Source organism: Onychomys torridus, chromosome 23 (assembly GCF_903995425.1).
Source record: "Onychomys torridus chromosome 23, mOncTor1.1, whole genome shotgun sequence".
NCBI classification, from domain to species: Eukaryota; Metazoa; Chordata; class Mammalia; order Rodentia; family Cricetidae; genus Onychomys; species Onychomys torridus.
In genome coordinates this window covers 3,028,133-3,047,486 of record NC_050465.1, presented here as the reverse complement: position 1 = coordinate 3,047,486, position 19,354 = coordinate 3,028,133, and the positions used below count along the sequence as shown (strand labels likewise).

Here is a 19,354-nt window from a genome sequence, read left to right as displayed (position 1 = left end):
TCTTTGTAGGTCCTGCTCTGTCAATCCACATGCTGGGATTCCCTCCCCAATTCTTACCATCCAAGTTATTTGCCGTATTAAGGGCATGAAGCATCTGCTCACACCACTGGGAGAATCCATCTTGGGCTTTGTTTACTCCCTGAAAGAGCTTCAGCAACTTTTCTTCTTCCTCTACTTTCTTACTTTGCCGGTTAGACACACCTACAGATTTACTAGAGCAAAACAATAGGGCGACATTATAGTCCCAGAAACTGTTACTAGGCGATCATACTACAATACCATAAATACTGCCTAGGCAACACCGGAGAGCTGTCCAGTAAGCCAATTCTTAGTTCTATACGAAAGAAAAAAAAAAAAGTCAAGTATTTTGATGGACACTTCCTGAAAAACTAGCCTCAGCTAATACCCTAGTTTATAGGACTTCTCTTTTGAGAAAATGATGAAATTCTTCCTACATGTTCTTAGATAAGCTGTTCAATTTACTAAGCCTCAGTTTCCTCATATGCAAAATGGTGCCGACACTTCTCTGGATTAGAGTAAGGAATGAAGACAATCTCAGAAAGGCCTGGAGCAGAACAGTGCCTGGCAAAGAAGCTCACTAAGGGATGTGTTTCCTTTCTTGAAGTCTTCAACCAGAAAGACTGACCACACTACCATGGATTAAGTACTCACTATATGCCAGGCACATATTCACTATTTCAGGTATACTTGTTTACTCCTTACAACTACACTCACGAAGTTATTATCTTCATTTTACCGATGAGGGAACTGAGGCCCAAAAGAGGTTCTCTGTGGCCAAGGTCACACAGCTACGAAGTGGCAGTGCTGGGATCTGAGTTCATGAATATAACAACAAACCCATGCTCATTCAACAACACTGGCTACTGAGGAAAGAAAGATGAAGATGAAATAGAGCTAATTGGTTACATAGGAAATTTAAGGCCATTACAGAAGGTTTTTTAGAATGCTCACTCTAGTATAAATATAATTTAAAAATACAAAATAACAAAAAACTCTAAGTTACCTAGAGAAAACATTGGAGAAATGTTAACAACAAAAATATTCTAGTCTTATGATTATCAGGCAGTCACCATGTAGTAGGCAAGGGGTTAAGTGCTCAGCAGCAGGACAAGCCCAAGGAACAATCACGTATGTTTCACTGGGTAGAGAGCAATCATCACAATTGTGATTTACATGCCTGGGCACAGATGAAACTATAAATCAACACTGTATCTAACATCCCTTCTACTGCCCTCACCTCCCACCAATCAAGGTACACAGGTGTAATCATTACAAGCCCTACCTGAGACTGGCGTTGTTTTTATTTTTATTTGTTGAATTTCTAGGTCCCACCTCTTTCACTGCATCATCCCAAAACCCCATGTTGGAGTTTTTAGTGTCTGCATTACTCCAGATACTACTGACTAGATCAGACGCCCACTGGTTAGGAGGACCCGTGTTTATAGAGCCCCATACAGAATTCCCAATGCTGGTGTGCAGGTTGGAATGCTGTTAAAAAGACAAAATAAATAAATAAATAAATAAATAAATAATTTTTGGTTAACATTAAAAAGATAGTTTAAAAAGATAAACAAAAAGCAGTGTCCACGACTGCATTCAGGAAAGGAACTCACTGTGCTGTTCCGGGCTCTGTTTGTTTGCTGGTGCTGCTGTTGCTGCTGCTGTTGCTGCTGCTGCATCTGCCTGGCCTCTTCCTGCTGGATCTCTAGAAGAGACTTGGTGGTACCTGGGGGTTTGCTGACATTGCCCCAACCTGAGAGTTTCTGCTGCTGCTGCTGTTGCTGCTGCTGCTGGAGAGCTTTCATCAATTCCCTCTGCTGACGCCTTTGCTGTTAAATAAGGACAGCCAACTCAGGGTTTGGTTTTCATTAGTTACAAGCATCAGGCCACTACAGGATATAACACACAACAGCTAAACAAAACCCAATGGAGTTAATTCTTTGGCTAAATTAAGATGGAAATTGCAAGTGGTACTGGAGGGGGAAATCAAGAGACTAAACAGAGAATTACTTCTTACAAATGATGAAGTCTTTTTGGTTAAGCACAGCAATGAAATAAATGTTTACTTCCCAAAGCACCACCAAAATAAAAGGATCAACTTATTGTGGGTTTATTTTTGTGTGGTTTTGACATGGGGTTTCACTATACAGGGCGCAATTAGGTCTAAAACTCAAGACCTCCCTCCACAGCTTCCTAAGACAGAGACTGCAGGTGTTCACCACATGCTCAGCTACAGACACTTCTTTAAAAGCATAAACCAGCAAAGGACAACAAAAGCAGAAATGATTTTTAAATACAGAAAGTAGGGCTAGGAAAGACAGCTAAGTCAGTGAAGTGTTTGCTCTGCAAACTTGAGGACACTGAGCTCAGTCCCTGAATCCCATGTGAAAGAGCCAAGGTGGCAGACACCTACAATCTCAGCACTGCAGAGGTGGAGACGCAAGAACCTTGGGTGTCACTGGCCAACTAGTCCAGCCTACTTGGTAAGCTGCAAGCTGTGAGATACTCTATCTCTATAAAAACAAAATAAAAACCAAAAAAGCACACAAAGCACCTGATCTGATGTTGTCCTTTGATCTTTCCGTGCACAAACAAAAATAAGTATCTGGATCTAAAGATTAATAATCTGGAAAGCAGATTATTAGTTACCAGAGTAGCATAACTGAAAAACTAAATGAAGGAAGCACAGGAACTGTAGGTGCTTATGTGCATCTCAGGACTTAGGCCCTGAACCGCCTCCTTTGCCCTGTTCACTTGAGCGACTGTCTTTCATCCAAGCAGAAAACAAGGTTTCCACCTGGAAAGACCAACACAGATGAACAGACTGTTCTACAGTTAACTGACTAGCAGTGAATACTGAGTGAACACCAACAGGTGAGAGGCATGCTCCACAGCAAAACAGCCCAGAGAATAACCACTAGCACCAAAGGGGCGCCTAGAGTAGAGCCTTTGATGAGCTTTTGAGACCCTTAACAAATAGCCCAAAATTGCTAAACATTTAGCATATGCTTCTGAGATAAAAGCCAGGCACCGAAATAAACACATAAAATAAAAGAAATAAAAATTTAAAAAAACACACAAGAAACAATAGGGTTTCTTTGTATAGCCTTGGCTGTCCTGGAACTCACTCCATAGAACAGGCTAGCCTTGAACTCAAGAGATCTGCCTGTCTCTGCCTCCAGAGTGCTAGGATTAAAGGCGTGCATCACTACTGCTCAGCTAGGGGTTGTCTTCTGAAAAATTAATTAACACGTGTGAATATGTTTCCTGCATGTATGTATTTGTACCTGAAGGGACTGGATTCCCGAGAACTGGAGTCACAGGTGGTTGTGAGCCTCCATGGGGTGCTGGGGACTGAACCTGGGGCCTCTGCAAGAGCAGCAAGCGCTCTTAACTGTTAAGCCACCTCTCTAGCTCTGAACTGCTTTGTTTGTGTTGTTCTGTTTTGAGCTATCAGCAAATAATATCCCTACAGCAGCAGTTCTCAACATAGAGGCCTCAGCCGCCTCGAGGGTTGTTTGACACAAACAACCTTTCCACAGGGGTCACCTATCAGATAGCCTGCTGCACACCAGATATTTACATCATGATCCCTAACACTAGCAAAACTACAGTTATAAAGTAGCAACGGAAATAATTTTATGGTTAGAGGATCACCACATGAGGAACTGTATTAAAAAGTCGAAACATTAGGAAGGTTGAGAACCACTGCCCTAGAGAGTTAATGATGCAATCACTAAAATAAGAATAGAAGGCTATATATTACAAAACCCAAAGAACTCAGAAATTTAAAACAAGATAGTATAAGCTAATGTTCAACAGAAGAACTAAAAGAGAAAACTGAGGAAATGTGCCCACCAATAACGATACAAAGAAAGATGGAAAAAGGAGAAATCAACATCTATCTAGGGCAATCATGCAATTGACAGGAACTACAGAAAAAAAAGATCAAGAGCTGCACAACACTGAGCATGTCCAAACTGAACAGGTTAGAGTCCCAGGCAGGGCGCTCCAGGAAAGACAAAATAAGGAACATTATCTCGGGTTTCTCCATGTGACAAACAAGCGAAGAACAGCATCTCATGCTCTGTGAGGGACAGGGAGAATAAAAGGCTCCAAGAACATGAATCAAACGAACACAAAGCGAGATACTGACTTTTGGGAAGCGGGGCTGGAGGCAGAAAGAGTCTGGCTGGCCTGTAGCTCAGCAACAGGATGCCTTCTTAGTATGCACAGGGGCCTAGAGGGACTCTGATTCTTGTTCACAGTCACTTTTCACTAAACAGAGACTAAAACCATTCCAGTCCCTAGCTTTGAAAACAAATACTCTGCTCTGAGACACCTATTTGATAACCTTTTGGAGAAAGGTAATCCCAGGAATAAAGTTTTATCTTTTCTTTTGTTTTTACATTAAAGTGAGAAAGCAATTTTAAGGTACAGAAATGCTTTAACCTACTGGATGATGTTTACTATTTAGAATATACGTATATGCCAAATATGTATGTAATTATAGATAGATGATGGACAGAGTACACACTGTACACACATACTGCACACACACACACACACACACACACCATCTCTCTCAGTGTACCTGCAGCTGCCTGGTTCAGTAACTGGCACAAACCAGATGTAAACATGACAGCATACATTCTCCAACAAACTAACTGTTCTGCCTCAAGTGCTAGCTACATAAAGCCTGTTCTTCAGGACGGCCACACTACCTCATCCATCTAAAGGCCTTCAAAGGGCACACTACTTAAGCATGGACAATCTACAGTTCCATCCCTAGCCACTCACAACTTCCATGCCCGCTCCCCTTCCCTTCCTGCTAGCAATTCTCTTTCTCTGACACTTCCCACCCTCTAAAGCACCAATTGTTTACTTAATTTTTGTGGCCCATCTCGCCTTAGCTAGAGGGCAGAGCATTTCATCAGTTTTATACCCGGCTGCACTTCCAGACTATGAATGAGTAAACAGATGCTGAATCAATCAATGAACAAGACAACTAACAGCAGCCCTTGTGAATTAATAATCTTCTCTCCATCAAAAACTATCCTCTCCAACTTCTTCTCACTATTCTTGTACCCTTCCTATCCTATAATGAACTTGGTGATTTAGAGTTAAAAGTAGAGATGCTATTTTTGTCATATTACAGGTTTTTCTGGGCTAGTCAGAAGACCCAATATCCTTTACAGAAGAATGTCTCCTGCATTCAAAACTACAAATTCACAAGTGGGTGTGTGATAATTAGTGTTAACTGTCAACTTGACATGATCTAATACCAAACTGACAATCAATCTCTGGGTTGTGGAAGATTATCTTGATTAAACTGGCTCAGATGAGAAGATATGCCCACTGTGGGCAGCACCATTCCCTAAGTAGGACCATGGGATGTACAATGGACTGAAGGAACTGAGCTTTAGCATGTGCACAACCCCCTCTCCTGTGGGTGCAATGTGACCAGCCACTTCAAGTGCCTGCTGCCGTGACTCCCTTTCTCCATTAAGTTATTTCTGTCAAGGGTGGTTGAACATGAAAACAGAAAAAGGAATTAAGACAGGGTGGGCAAAACTTACACACAATTCTCAACAAACTCTATTTCTTAAATAGTATTTTTCATTATTCTTTGAGAATGTCATACATACATACAATGTATTTTGGTAATATCTACCTTCCACCACCCATGATCACTCATCTCTCTCTTTTTTTAAACAACCCACTGAGTTTATTAGTGCTGTCTGTATGTACACAGGTGTAAGGCTATTACTTTTATTTATGAATTAAATAAAAGCTGAAAAGCCACAGTAGAAAGTTCCAGAAAACAATTATGTCACCCTATCTTAATTGTTACTCCTATTAAATCCTTCATTTATACCAAAGGGTCCAAACTGCAGGCTGCAGGGTTTGGTAACAATGGGTCAAATTCAGGCACACAGCACTCCTGACAGTACCCATCATCAAGAGCCATCAGCCGCAGTGCACACTGAGCTGCCTGGAGTATGGACCAGGCTGCTCTTCCTGCTCACCTCTTCTCGGAGCTGCCGCTCCCGTTCTTCCTCCAGCTTCTGGATCTCAGCCAATGACAGTGTGGCCTGGGACTGACACGGTGCTGTACTGGACTGCTGACCCCACGTTGAAGAAGAGGGAAGCTAAAACAACAACAAACACATGACAGATGGGAAAGCATCAGCAAACAAGGAAGAATAACAACATTTATGGTCTGAGCCTCCATTTTTCCTCACCTTTACAGTATTCATTTAAAAATTCTTTTTCCACACTATTCTCTCAGTTGGCTTGCTTCTTTTGCTCATTTCTCCCAGCCTGTGTTTATTTTAAAACAACTAAAAAATACATATATGTATAATGCTTGCTTCTCCCATTTGGGTGAAAATCTGTTACATCAAGCATCAACACAACTAATAATAGAGTCAAAATCAAAAGCAGTAACAAAGAGTTACTTGGAAGGCAAAGGCAGGCAGATCTCTGTGAGTTCAAGGCCAGGCTGGTCTTCAGTGTTCTAGGACAGACAAGGCCACACAGAGAGGCCATGTCTCGAAAAAACCGAAACAACAAGATTTTTAATCCATAAAGGCCACAAAGGACATGATGTAAGGACCTAGTGAGTGAACTGAAGCCCAAGATTTCTAGGCAGAGGCAGGCAGTCTTCATCCTGTGTCCTGCTAACAACTAGGCTCCCATGTAGCCCTAGCCCTTGTTCTAGTCATGAAAATTAATAAGCTGCTGGTGGTGGTGGGGGGGCTTTATCCATCCTTTACATTAATGAGCAAAATAGAATACAAACATGTGGTCCTGAAGACCCGAGTTTTCAAAGCCTGGTTTTCTAAAGAGAATTCTTTGCTCTTTTTAAATTAATTAAATTATAATTTCAAATCATTTTAAAGGTCTTTGGACAAACTTTGCATGGCTCTGCTACCAACTCTTGGTTGGCTCAACAAGAAACTCAGTTTCTGAATATTCTTCTTTTTTAGTAAAATACAGGTTATCAATATCTAAGCTTTGTGAGAAAACACGCTGAAGAAGTGATATAACATATGGAAATTGTTGGTATGGTACCTAAGAATGGAAGTACAGTAATTAATGGTATTGCCAACTCCTCCTTCCCAATCTTCCAAACCAAACAGGCTTCAATTAGGACTCTGTCCCTTGTCTAATTGCTCATCTGATAACCACAGTTCTGTTTCCTTCAAGTTCATCTTCCATTTAGCTCTCCCGCAAACCCCAGAGTGCTATCCCATGTTCTACAAACCTTAAGTTCTAATCCTTTACAGAGTGTATCTACTAAGGACGTTAGGGACCCTGTCCATACTCATCTCATTCCTCATAGTCTGGACAAGCTTTAAAATTTACTTTTTAAAGATTTATCTTAGAAGGCTGAAGAGATGGCTTACTAGGTGCTTTTTCAGAGGACCTGGGTTTAATTTCCAGCACCCACATGGCAGCTCACAACTGTCTGTAACTCCTGTTCCAGGGGACCTGACACCCTTACACAGACATAAATGAAGGCAAAACACAAATGTACATAAAATAAAAATAAATTTTTATAGATGTATTTTTAAATTATGTATATGTGTATGGCTATGTGTGGATTGTGTGCACGTGAGTACAGGCACTAGCAGAGGCCGGACAAAGGCACAGGATTCTCTGGAGCTGGAGTTAATAGATGCCTGGGAGCCATGTAATGTAGTCAATGGGAATCCTCTGGAAAAGTAGCAAGCAAGCACTCTTAACCCCCGAGTCATCTCTCCAGCTTTCAATATTTCCACTTCAGATTCTGGAGTGTCTCTAACCTTCAAACCTTGCTCACTGCAATGCCTCTCTCTCATAAACCTCATCCGCAAAACAAACTGTTTAACTTGAAAGATCTTTCTATCCCCTTAAAAACTGGTTTGGGGGTTGGGGATTTAGCTCAGTGGTAGAGCGCTTGCCTAGCAAGCGCAAGGTCCTGGGTTTGGTCCTCAGCTCTGAAAAAAGACTGGAAGCTGACTTATCTCAGGAAGTAGCCTGGAGGGATGGTGACTCCTATTTTACCAATATCAGAGTCCCTTGAAGAGTTTATTTAGACCCAAGCTTGCATGTCTTACAGATCCAGGTGACATCCCTGAGAACTACCGTCTTACTAATGGCACCTCCTCTTCTCTGCTCTACACTGGATTCCAAGTTCCCTCACATCTTAGCCTGGGAGTTCCTTGAAGACAAGGGAGACTAAACTTAACTTCTGGTTCAACATGACATTTGTAGAGCATCCTACCAAGGTCCTCTTAACCTTTCCATCTACTTGATTCCATGATCAGTCCTCAACCCATGCTCTGCCATATCCCAGCTTCTACCCGTGATTTTCAGATCTGGACAAACAACAAATTCAGGCTTGCCAACTGTATCAAAGCAGTTCTTTCCCACTGGCCCTTCCTATTCATCCTCACCATCCTTTTTAGCAGACTCTTAGTATTAATTTTCAACCTCAAACAGTATTTTGAATCTTCTACCTCCATACACTTTAAAAAAAAAAAAAAAAAATGAGGGGGAGTGGGTCGTGAAGCCCTAGCTGGCCTAGAACGTGCTATGTAAACCATGATGACCTAACTCAAGAGATCTGCCTTCCTCCGTCACCTGAGTTCTGGGATTAAAGGTTTGTGCCTCCATCTTTGGCCTGTCTTCAACCAATTTTTAATAAGACTCCAAAGGTAACTGTGTTTGAATGCTGTGTTGTGGGTCCCACTCAGAAAGCAGGATGCTGTCAGGCCTGCTGCCCTCAAATGTTGTGGAGCACTTTCTTCTCTTTGATTTTCCTGTCAGCAGTGCCGAAATTGTAAAGAGGAGGCACTTCAATTGACATGGAACCCTAGAGTGTTATTTTATTTGTACTGAAATGTGATTTATTTGTATATTAATAAAGTTGCCTTGGGGTCAGAGCAAGCCATAGCAGAAGCTGGGTGGTGGTGGGGCACGCGTTAATCCCAGCACTTGGGAGGCAGAGCTAGGCAGGATCTCTGTGTGTTCAAGGATACAGCCAGCATGGCAACACATGCCTTTAATTTTAATACCAACCATAGAAGACCTGGAGGTCCTGTACAGACAGGCAGTGATGAGGAAGTCATGTGGCTGGGTTTACAACCAATGAGAAGGCAGAACAGAAAGTCTATATAAAAGACAGGACACAGGAAGTAGCTCTCTTGTGGAAAGGAAAGACAGAGCAGCAGTGAAGGGTAAGGTTCTCAGCTCTCAGCTATTGCTCTGACCCCTTGGCTATTCACTCTGCAATTGGCTCTGTGTTTCTTATTTAACAAGACGGTTACATCTACAGAACCCCACTCAAAAACACCAAGCAGACTGAACTCTTTGTGCCTGTGCCCCTGCATGTCCTATCCTTATCATGTGTGTGCCTTTCATTTCAACACACACACACACACACACACACACACACACACACACACACACACCACGCACGCACTCGACGAAGGCAAACAGCCCACACGATATTTAACACAAGTGGCTCCTCATGTGTCTAGGACTCTACCTTCATCTGTGCCAGCTGTTGTTGCTGCTGCTGCTGCTGCAGCCTTCGAAGAGCCTCTTGCTGCTGTTGCCTCTGGCGCATCAGCTCCTTCTGCCGCTGCAGCTCCAGCTCCTTCCGTTTGCGCTCCTCTTCCTCGTGCCGAAGCCTGGCTGCCTCCTCTTCCATGCGCAGCCGGTTCTCTTCCAGTCGACGCTGGGCTTCCTCCTCTTCCCGGGCCCATTTGGCAGCCTCCTCTTCCTTCCCAGAAGGAAAAATTAAAGAGAAAGACAATTTTTATCAATTGTGGGGGGGAGGGGGGATAGTCCATACTGCTTTAAAAAAAAAAAAATCAGGACAGTATACAGAAATGGTAAAGCAAAAGCAAAGCTTAGGATAACATTAGGGAGAAGCAGGTTTTACAGGGTCACATAGGCCTAGTGTGCTCTAGGATCCAACTAGAACACATTGTAGAACTGTCACTTAGGTCTGTGGTCAAAGTGCTGATCTCAAAAGGAGCTTACCACCTGCTGCAACAAAGTCTCCTGGAAATGTCATTTCAGTACTACAGGCTGAGCAAGCTTTCCAGGGTGCTTCACAAGAAGCCATTAAGATCTGGCAAGAACAATAGTTATAACGAGACTCATCCAGACCTGGAACCAAAGTGACTCCTCAGCTCACTAAATTCTACTGTATGACCCACAGGCCCTAGGGTTTTTTCAAAACCTCTCTCCCTAATTCATTCTTTACCTTCTAGTACTTCCCCTTCCCTGCATCCATTTCTTTCAGCTCACTGTCCTCTGGTTCACTCGCTCAGTGCTCAGCAGTTGGTATGCCACACCAGTAATGCTCTATCTTGTCCAATAACACACTGTCCTAAGCTGAAGCTGGCTGTGAACCTCTGGGAGGTGGATTTCCTCTCCATCCTTTCTTTCATAGACTCCTCCTCATTCATATTAACCACCCCCTTCCCCAGCAAGAAGGACATGTTCCTAAATCTGCTACAAATAAAACCTGTTTCAACCTAACAAGCAACCATTCCTTTCAGCCATCTTTCTTGCAAATAATACTGCATGCCACCTCAAGAGACTTAAAAATTTTGTTTTAAAGCTTCCAAAACCAGGAACAGTCATGATTTATTTAGGCCAAGGAGACATCTGGTTGGAGAATTTTATGAAAGATATCATTTCTACAGTTTCTTTAAAAAAAAAAATTATTTATTTATTATGTATACAGTATTCTGCCTGCATGTGTCTTTGCAGGCCAGAAGAGGGCACCAGGTCTCATTACTGGTGGTTGTGAGCCACCATGTGGTTGCTGGGAATTGAATTCAGGACCTCTGGAAGAGCAGTCAGTGCTCTTAACCTCTAAACAATCTCTCCAGCCTGAAAGACACCCTTTCTAAACAAACAAACAAACAAACAAAAAATAATAGAGAAAAATCACTCCTTCACTGGACAAGGTTATACAAGAGTCACAACCTGAGGTAAAGAATACAAAAGCAGAAATCAACGCTCTAAGAGCTAGTATAGAAGAAAGGTATGCAAATGATGTGACAGCATCACTGTTTGTTAAGGCTAAAGGCCTAGTGGTCTTACAATGGTCAGATCTCCTTGGCATTGGAGGTCAGCATGCCATATATATATATATTGTTTGAGCCACTTTAAGTTGGCTATTTCAGTGTTTGTACTTTAAAGTATACTAACTCTGACATTTACTTCATCACCCACAGATTCTGTGAGCCGCTGAAGATTGAACCATTTCCTAAATTCTTCTGTTAATATTTGCTGGGTATGGTGGCACACACCTGTAATCCAAGCACTTGGAAGGCTGAGTCAAATAGATCTCAAGTTCCAGGCCAGACTAGGCTACACAGTGACAGACACCTTGCCTCAAAACCTCACCACCTCCCAACCCTGAAGAGGAAGGGGAAAAAAAGGTTTTCTACTGCATTAGAAATGGCAGAGTTAACTAGCTTACTTAACAGGGGGAAATCATGTCTGGTACTGGAAACCCAGCCCAATTCCAGGGGCTAGCGAGGTCATGGATCTTAGAAAAGAACCTACTCTAACCACTTTGCTGGACCAGCATAATTTCTTAGTACAAATTTTAAATCTCCTCCTTATAGCCACAGACAAGGGCAGCTGCCATTCCTCATTAAAGAGACCTCTCCTTACAGTGAATGGAGACCATCCCGGAAACCACATCTGGACACAACACAGAGGTCAACAGACCACGGGAAGGCCAGGTTCAATGGACAATCTGCAGTACAGTGAACATCTAAGAAGATGGGGTTGCAGCAAGACTGTGAGAGCAGAACCCCAGGAAGTGTGCTGTCAAACAGTCTCTCCTAGAAATGGCTATGAAAACAAGACAGGAATAATTGTAATATTAAGGGACATATTAATATGGAAGGGGGGAAATTTTAAGGGGTCCCACCCGTAGACGAAGAACTACAGGCAACTAACGATTGCTAGAATTTGCCTCTCCCAGGGATGAGCCTCCTTACTGCTTGTCCAATGCAAAATGGTCAGCCTTGAAACCATATAATATATACAGACAACAATGTAAGACTCAGCAAGCTGTATTATACACACATACATACATATTTGTGCATTCATGTACATACATACTTGTGTGTATGTGGGGGGCATGGAGAGATTCAAAGGAGGATACCTGGGAGGGGCTGGAAGGAGGAAAAGTGATAATTCTGTTTTAATTTAAAACATCTTTCAAAAATTTAAGTATGAGAAACTGCCATAGCCAAGGACATAAGGAAGCATGACAGCCAAATGTAATGTGATTAGTAAGAATGTAATCCTGTAGCAGAAGAGAATGTTTAGAAAACTCTTAGGCAATCTGAATAAACAATGGAATTTTTATAATTAAATGGCCTTATAATTGTACTTAGTGTATCATACTAACGTAAAATATTAATAACAGAGGAAACTAAATGAAGGATATATATATGGGTGCTTTCTACTTTCCCAACTTATCTGAAAATCTAGAACTATTCTAAAAATAAAGTCTTAAGTACTAGAATGGAATGCTTTGGGGGGGGGGGGACGACAGGGGGACGGGGACTGGTTTCCCCCAGTGGTAGAATACCATGACTGCCCCAAAGTCTGTAACTTAAAAGCAATGAACAAAATTTAAGGCATCAAAAAACAAATGAAAGAACCAATCCAACCAATTAATAATACAACAATAATAATAGTAACAAACAGAACACCGAAGTGAAACAAGAGTCTATCAGTGGTCAGAGACTTAGCTTAGTGGGAAAGCACTTCCTAGTACACCAGGACTTAATCCCCAGCACCACAAAACAAAGACCCAAAGTATCTGCAAATTTGCAACTTTTCTCCTGAAGGTACTACCTGATTTCACAGAGTCCTTAAGTACGGGAGACAGTAAAAGTGTGATTTCTGGGACAAAGGGGGTGGCTGTATGTGGTGATATTTTATTTGTGCACCCCAATACAGCTTATCTGGAGATCTGAGGAAAAGCCAGCTACTATATTAAAGACAGGAGTCAGGCAATGGTAGCACACATCTTTAATCCTAACATGTGGGAGGCAGAGATTCTCTGGATCTCTGAGTTCAAGGCCACACTAGGAACAGAGCCAGGCATGGTGACACACACCTTTAATTCCCAGCACTAGTTAACCATAGAGGTCTGTGCAGAAAAAGGAAGTGATGTAGCTGGGCAGAGAGAGGAAGTGAGATGGCAGGGACAGAAAGGCGTTGAGTATACAGGAAGTAGCTCTCTCTTTGGCTGAGGATTTCCTAGCGGTAAGAACAAGGCTGGCTTCTTTCTGCTTCTCTGATCTCCCAATTTTCACCCCAATATCTGGCTCCAGGTGTTCTTACTAATAAGACTGTTTGGCAATTCGTCTTACAGCTGTACATTTAGAAGGCAGGTCTGCAAAGAGGGATAATGGAAGGAACCACATATCCTCAAAGCTGCTGAAACCATTGGCTGACCCAACCTGGTGAGGCAATGCTAAGGACTGAACAAAAATGGAGCAGCTGGAAGAATTGAGAAGTGTCCAATTGCTCTATGACAGGCTAGTGCTAAGGAAGACAGCTTCAAAGACTGCCTTCAGCAAGGCAAATGCCTACCAAAACAAGCTTTCCAAGACAGCAAGAAGTCATAAGCTTTTTAATCACAACGTTCATTATATGTTTTCTCAAAACCCCACAAGAGCTAGGTGAGATGGTTCAGTGGGTAAGGACCTGTGCTACTTAAGCATAAGGACCTGGGTTCAAATCTCTAGCACTCACATAAAGAGGTAGGTGTGGTGCCTATAACACCAGTGGTGTAGATAGCAGATGGAACAGCTGAAGCTTATTGGCTGCCAGCCTAACTCCAGATTCAGTGAGACCCTGCTTCAGAAGAATGGGCAGAAAATGTTAGAGGAGAACCTCTGAGAATACGTGCATACGCACATACACATACACACCTGCCCAAATGCACACATACTTTTTTTTAATCACTAAAGGGGCTAGAAAGATGGTTCAGCTGTTAAGAGAACCTACCACTCAGTCATAAGAAGTTTAGATGCCAACTTTCATGTAAAACCCAAATGTTCCAGCATGCCTTAACCCAGCTCAGAAGGGGACCAAGACAGAAATTACTAGATCTTGCTAGCTTCCAACGTAGTCAAGAGAATGTAAGCCCCAGGTTCATGGCCTTGCCCCAAAGGAACAGGCAGAAAGTGATAAAGAAGGATACCCAGTACCCTCTCCTGGCCTTTGCATGCAAGCATAGGTATGTGTACCCACACACATGCACACTACACAGATGCACAAGTAAATAAACCAATCTGATTAAAAAAAAAAATCACTAGATATTTGAAGAACCTCCCCCAGCCCAGCCCCTGCCGCCAACACACACACACCCTGCAAATACAAAAGCTTAAGAGTAGCTGCACAGTGCCACCTTGATGGACTGTCAGACACATAATGTGACTAAAAGAACATTTTGCAGACATTAAAAAGCTCATCAAGACAGCAGAAAAGGTGCGGGCAATCTGGCTCGGTATCTGTAACCCCACTCACTAATCAACAGAGCTGCTCTGCTATCTGGGTAGCTTATGCTGTGTCTCCTTTCCCCGTCACTGTTCCAGTGTGTTCCTCACAAACATTCCATTAAGGGGAACAGAACCTACCAACTAAACTTAGAAACAAGATCTTAGGACAGAACAATAGTAGATTTGTATGCAACCAGTAACAGAATTCAAAACACAAGAAGGAAAAAAGCTAAAGAGAGAAATGAACAATAAAACCTTAGCATGGCTCTCTTAGCAAGTGACAAAACTAGACACAAATAAGGAAAACATCTGAATGTATTAATCATCTTGATATCATTCACAGAATTATACTCAACTGCTGAGGAACAGACCGTCTTCAAATATACATGAGATGTTCACCAAGACACACCACCATGGAGAACTTAGAGGCTATGTTCTCTGAATGTAAGGAAAAGATTAAAATGATCTAACTCCAGGAAGCCAAGATGGCTCAGCAGGTAAAAGGACCAGCCACGCAAAGCTGACAGCCTGAGCTTGATCCCTGGAACCCATGATGGAAAGAGAAAACCAACGCCTAAGGAAATTGTCCTCTGACCTCCATATTTGTTTGGTGGTATACATGGTCCTTGTACTCACATCACACAGCTACAACACAACTCCTGCAACTCAGGCTCAGGAAACATCATGGAGAACCATGAGAACCAAAGAATCAAGACAGCTGCTGCAAGATAGTGTCTTGAAGATCTGGCACAGATGCTGTGCCCATCAACATTATGGTTGATTGCATGAGACTTGAAATGACCACATCAGTTGATATACCAACATAAATAAAAATTTCACAAGGTCTCACCTCGTTATGAAGAGCTACATACAGTCAATGGCTCCCAAGGGAGGGAGAATAATTTTTCTGCAGGGAAAAGCCCCTTGATGGGCTTCCCAATTCTAAGTAGTCAGCCCTAAACAAGTTTAATCTATGGGCAACAGGTGGACTCAGGAGGGTGTGTGCGTGTGTGTTTGTTTATTTATATATATCTATATCTATATATATATATATATATAGATAGATAGATAGATAGATAGATAGATATAGATAAAGATATATATATATATATAGATAGATAGATATATATATATATATATATCTGCAGAACAAGAGGTCATGAATTCAAGAGGGCTGGATAGAGGAAGGGAAGAAGTTGGAGGGAGACAGGCAAGGGTGGAAATAATGTAAATAAAGTATACTCATATATAAAAAAGAATTACAAAATTCTAAAATTAAAAAAGAAGATACGCCGGGCGGTGGTGGCACATGCCTGTAATCCCAGCACTCGAGAGGCAGAGGCAGGTGGATCTCTGTGGGTTCGAGGCCAGCCTGGTCTACAGAGCTAGCCCAGGACAGGCTCCAAAGCTACAGAGAAACCTTGTCTCGAAAAACCAAAAACTACTAAGGACAAAGAAAATAGGCAAGCCAGAGTCTAAGGGAACATACGTGTAAAACATGTATCTAACAAACAATGTTTTCAGAATACAAAGATCACATATCTAAGAAAGCTAAAAATGTTAAATTAGTGGGGGAAACCTAAGTGTTTTAAAGCATGCCACCAAAAAAGCATACAGAGAATAGAAAGCCTAAAAATCCATCCTATTTGAACTTCATTAAATTTTTTTAAGAGTGGTGTATACCTTTAATCTTAGCATTGGAAAGCAGAGGTGGGCAGATCTCTGTGAGACTGGAGGTAGTCTAATCTACAGAGTGAGTTCCAAGACATAGAGGGCGACACAGTGAGAGCCCCATCTCAAAAATAAGAAGTTTTAAAAATCCCACAGCTTTTGTGCTTTTACCACAGAGATGAAGAAAATTAGGAAGACGGGTTTCTGTTTCCCTCAGAAAACAAGTTTCCATTGAAAAGACAGAGGGAAGTAACAAGCCTCGGAGCACTTAGGTCTCCCTTGGGAACTGTCGGGAAGCTGGGTCCTCTACACACCCCCAGCTTCAAACCCAGCACAGCAGGGTCCGGCCACCTGTTTGCGTAGCAGCTCTTCCTGCTTCCGCCTCTCCTCCTCCTCCCTCCTCCTCTCCTCCAGTCTTCTGAGCGCCTCTTCCTGCTGCTGCCTTTCCTCCTCTTCTCGCTGCCGCCTCAGCGCCATCTCTTGTTCCCGCTGCCGTCGCAGAGCCTCCTCCTAAACAGCAGGGTGGGCAGAGTGGGTGTGAAACCGGTGTGAGTCTAGAACAAGTCTGCAGTGATAAGCACCGTGTAAGGTGAGAGGTGGGTATATGATGGTACAAACAGGCCGGGCGGTGGTGGAGGCGCACGCCTGTAATCCCAGCACTCGGGAGGCAGAGGCAGGCGGGTCTCTGAGTTTGAAGCCAGCCTGGTCTACACAGGGAATCCCTGTCTTGGCGGGGGTGGGTGGGGATGGAGGGCAAATTAATAGAGCTGGACCTGGTGATGAAGGCCTTGAATCCTAGCACTCAGATATAGAGGCAGTAGGATCTCTATAGTTCTAAGGCCAGCCTGATCTACATGGTGAGACCCCATCTCCAAAAGAAATAAAATGAACAAAAAGCTAACTATTTAAAATACTGGTATACAGTAAAACAGTCGTCTATCCTGGCTTGTCCCATGTTTACTACTGATACTAGAGAAGGCACTGGAACGCAGGCATTGCTTTCTCTGTGAGTGTTTTTTAGTCCTTATTTTTTTTTTGTTTTTTGTTTTTGGAGCTGAGGATCGAACCCAGGGCCTTACCACTGAGCTAAATCCCCAACCCTAGTCCTTATTTTTTAATCAACTAAAAATATAAAGGATAAAGAAGCCAAATCTATAAAAACACCAAAACCTAGTGAAGTAAGAAAACTCATGCATCCCAGAACATCTTCTGAAGGATAAAAATCCCACCAATAAGTACAATACAGAATCATGTAGGGAACACTGAGTACTGCAGAATTAAATGCATTTTTTTAACCCACCCTCCACCCCAACCCGGGACAGGGTTTCTCTGTGTAGACCAGGCTGGCCTCAAACTCAAGAGATCTGTCTGCCTCTGCCTCCCAAGTGCTGGGATTAAAGGCTTATGCCACTACTGCCTGGCTTTTTTTTAATCATTAAAAAAGTTCATGTATGTGTATTATATTTACACCACCTCCCTTCACCCCATGTCTCACTCCCTCTCAAATTCATAGCCTCTTTTTAAAAAAAGATTTATTTATTTTTATGTGTATGGGTGTTTTACCTGAATGTGTATCTGTCTGTGCGCCACATGTATGTCTGATGGCCTCAAAGCAAAACAGGACATTGAATGCCCTGGAATAGCAGTTCTCAACCTATGGGTTGCAACCCCTTGGGGGGTGGGATCACATATTAGATACCCTGCATATCAGATATTTACATTACTATTCATAACAGTAGCAAAATTACAGTTATGAATAGCAACTAAATAAATGTATGGTTGGTGGTCACAACGTGAGGAACCATACTAAAGGGTCCCAGCATCAGGAAGGTTGAGAACCACTGCCATACAACTTGAGCTATGAGCCACCATGTGGGTGCTTGGAATCAAATCCCGGTTCCTCTGGAAAAGCAGCCAGTGCTCTTATCTACGACATCTGTTTTTATTTCATCATAGATCCTTCTGTTCCTCACAGAGAACATCTTGGAGCAAATAAGTACAAACTTGTGACTAAAAGCTACGTTTTGGGGCCACCTGAGGGGAGTCTTCCATTAGAGTCTATAAAAACTCCACCAGAAAAATAGACCAAGCAAGTTAAGAACAATAAATTCCTCAAAATGAAACAGTAAAAACACCATGAAAAACTAGTTAACCTTATTGGATAAAAATAAAGGCTTTACAAAAACTTTCTGACAACCTAAGAAACAGTAAAACCTTGAGAATAAGTCTCATATCCAACAATAGTTGTCTAGCTAAACTATAAGTTCAGAAAGCAAAATTTGTACAGCCAGTAAGTGTGATGATGTAGATTTGTGCATATAAGTAATACTTGGCATGGAATGATGACATAATTCATTAAGGTCAAAAGTTAGGTTATAAAACACTAAGTACAAACGACATATTTCTTACATAATTACATGACTTTTTTGTTTTGTTTTGTTTTGTTTTTAAATTTACTTGTAGTTCAATTGAAGACTGAAAATAGCTGAGAAACAAAAACTCATTCTGTACTGGGTCACTGATCCCTAGTGGGAAAGCACAATGACTTGCCACGGCAGTTACACTATGCAGATTAGTAAATCATCTAGGCAAGGGAGGCTGAGGGCCTGACCCAGCTTGTGTACACACAGTTAGCAGAAAGACTCAAACATCTGTGCATTTCATGTTTGTAAGAGGTCCCACAACCAAACTGCTGAAGATATATCAAGGGACAATTACACAGTTCTATGTTTAGAGGGTTTTTCTTCCCTGCTTTTGAAATCACCAACAGACAGCTGAAAAGATTTTAAAATGGACTGGAGGGCAGAGGTCTTTAGTGATAAACACACACATATATATATTTTTCAAAGTCATCTGAATGACTGAGCACATAAATAGATGCTCAATGTCACTATTACTTGGGAAATGTAAATCAAAACCCTAATGAGATAACTATAATACCTCCCAAAAGTATCACTGTAAAAAACAAACAAACAGAAATAAAAAGTGTTAGGAAAGGCAAAAAGATACTCAAACCCTTACGCATTGCAAGTGGGCACATGAAAATTATGTAACAGAATTCATGTATAATGTGCCAAATATACTTCTAGTATATATGCAGAGTTGAAAGTAATGGT

General features: G+C 42.0%; 1 protein-coding gene across 4 annotated transcripts in view; it reads right to left on the bottom strand.

Annotated features, from left to right (window-relative positions):
* The window catches only part of Gigyf2 (GRB10 interacting GYF protein 2), a 127,543-nt gene that overhangs the window by 10,518 nt on the left and 97,671 nt on the right, over positions 1-19,354 (bottom strand). For all 4 annotated transcript variants that reach the window (XM_036173789.1, XM_036173790.1, XM_036173792.1 and 1 more), the window contains 6 exons: positions 16,590-16,748; positions 9,560-9,796; positions 6,051-6,173; positions 1,635-1,850; positions 1,304-1,509; positions 58-212 (listed from right to left, as the gene is read on the bottom strand). In XM_036173789.1, the coding sequence (XP_036029682.1) occupies positions 58-212; positions 1,304-1,509; positions 1,635-1,850; positions 6,051-6,173; positions 9,560-9,796; positions 16,590-16,748 (1,096 nt within the window). The remainder of the gene's footprint in view (positions 1-57; positions 213-1,303; positions 1,510-1,634; positions 1,851-6,050; positions 6,174-9,559; positions 9,797-16,589; positions 16,749-19,354) is intronic.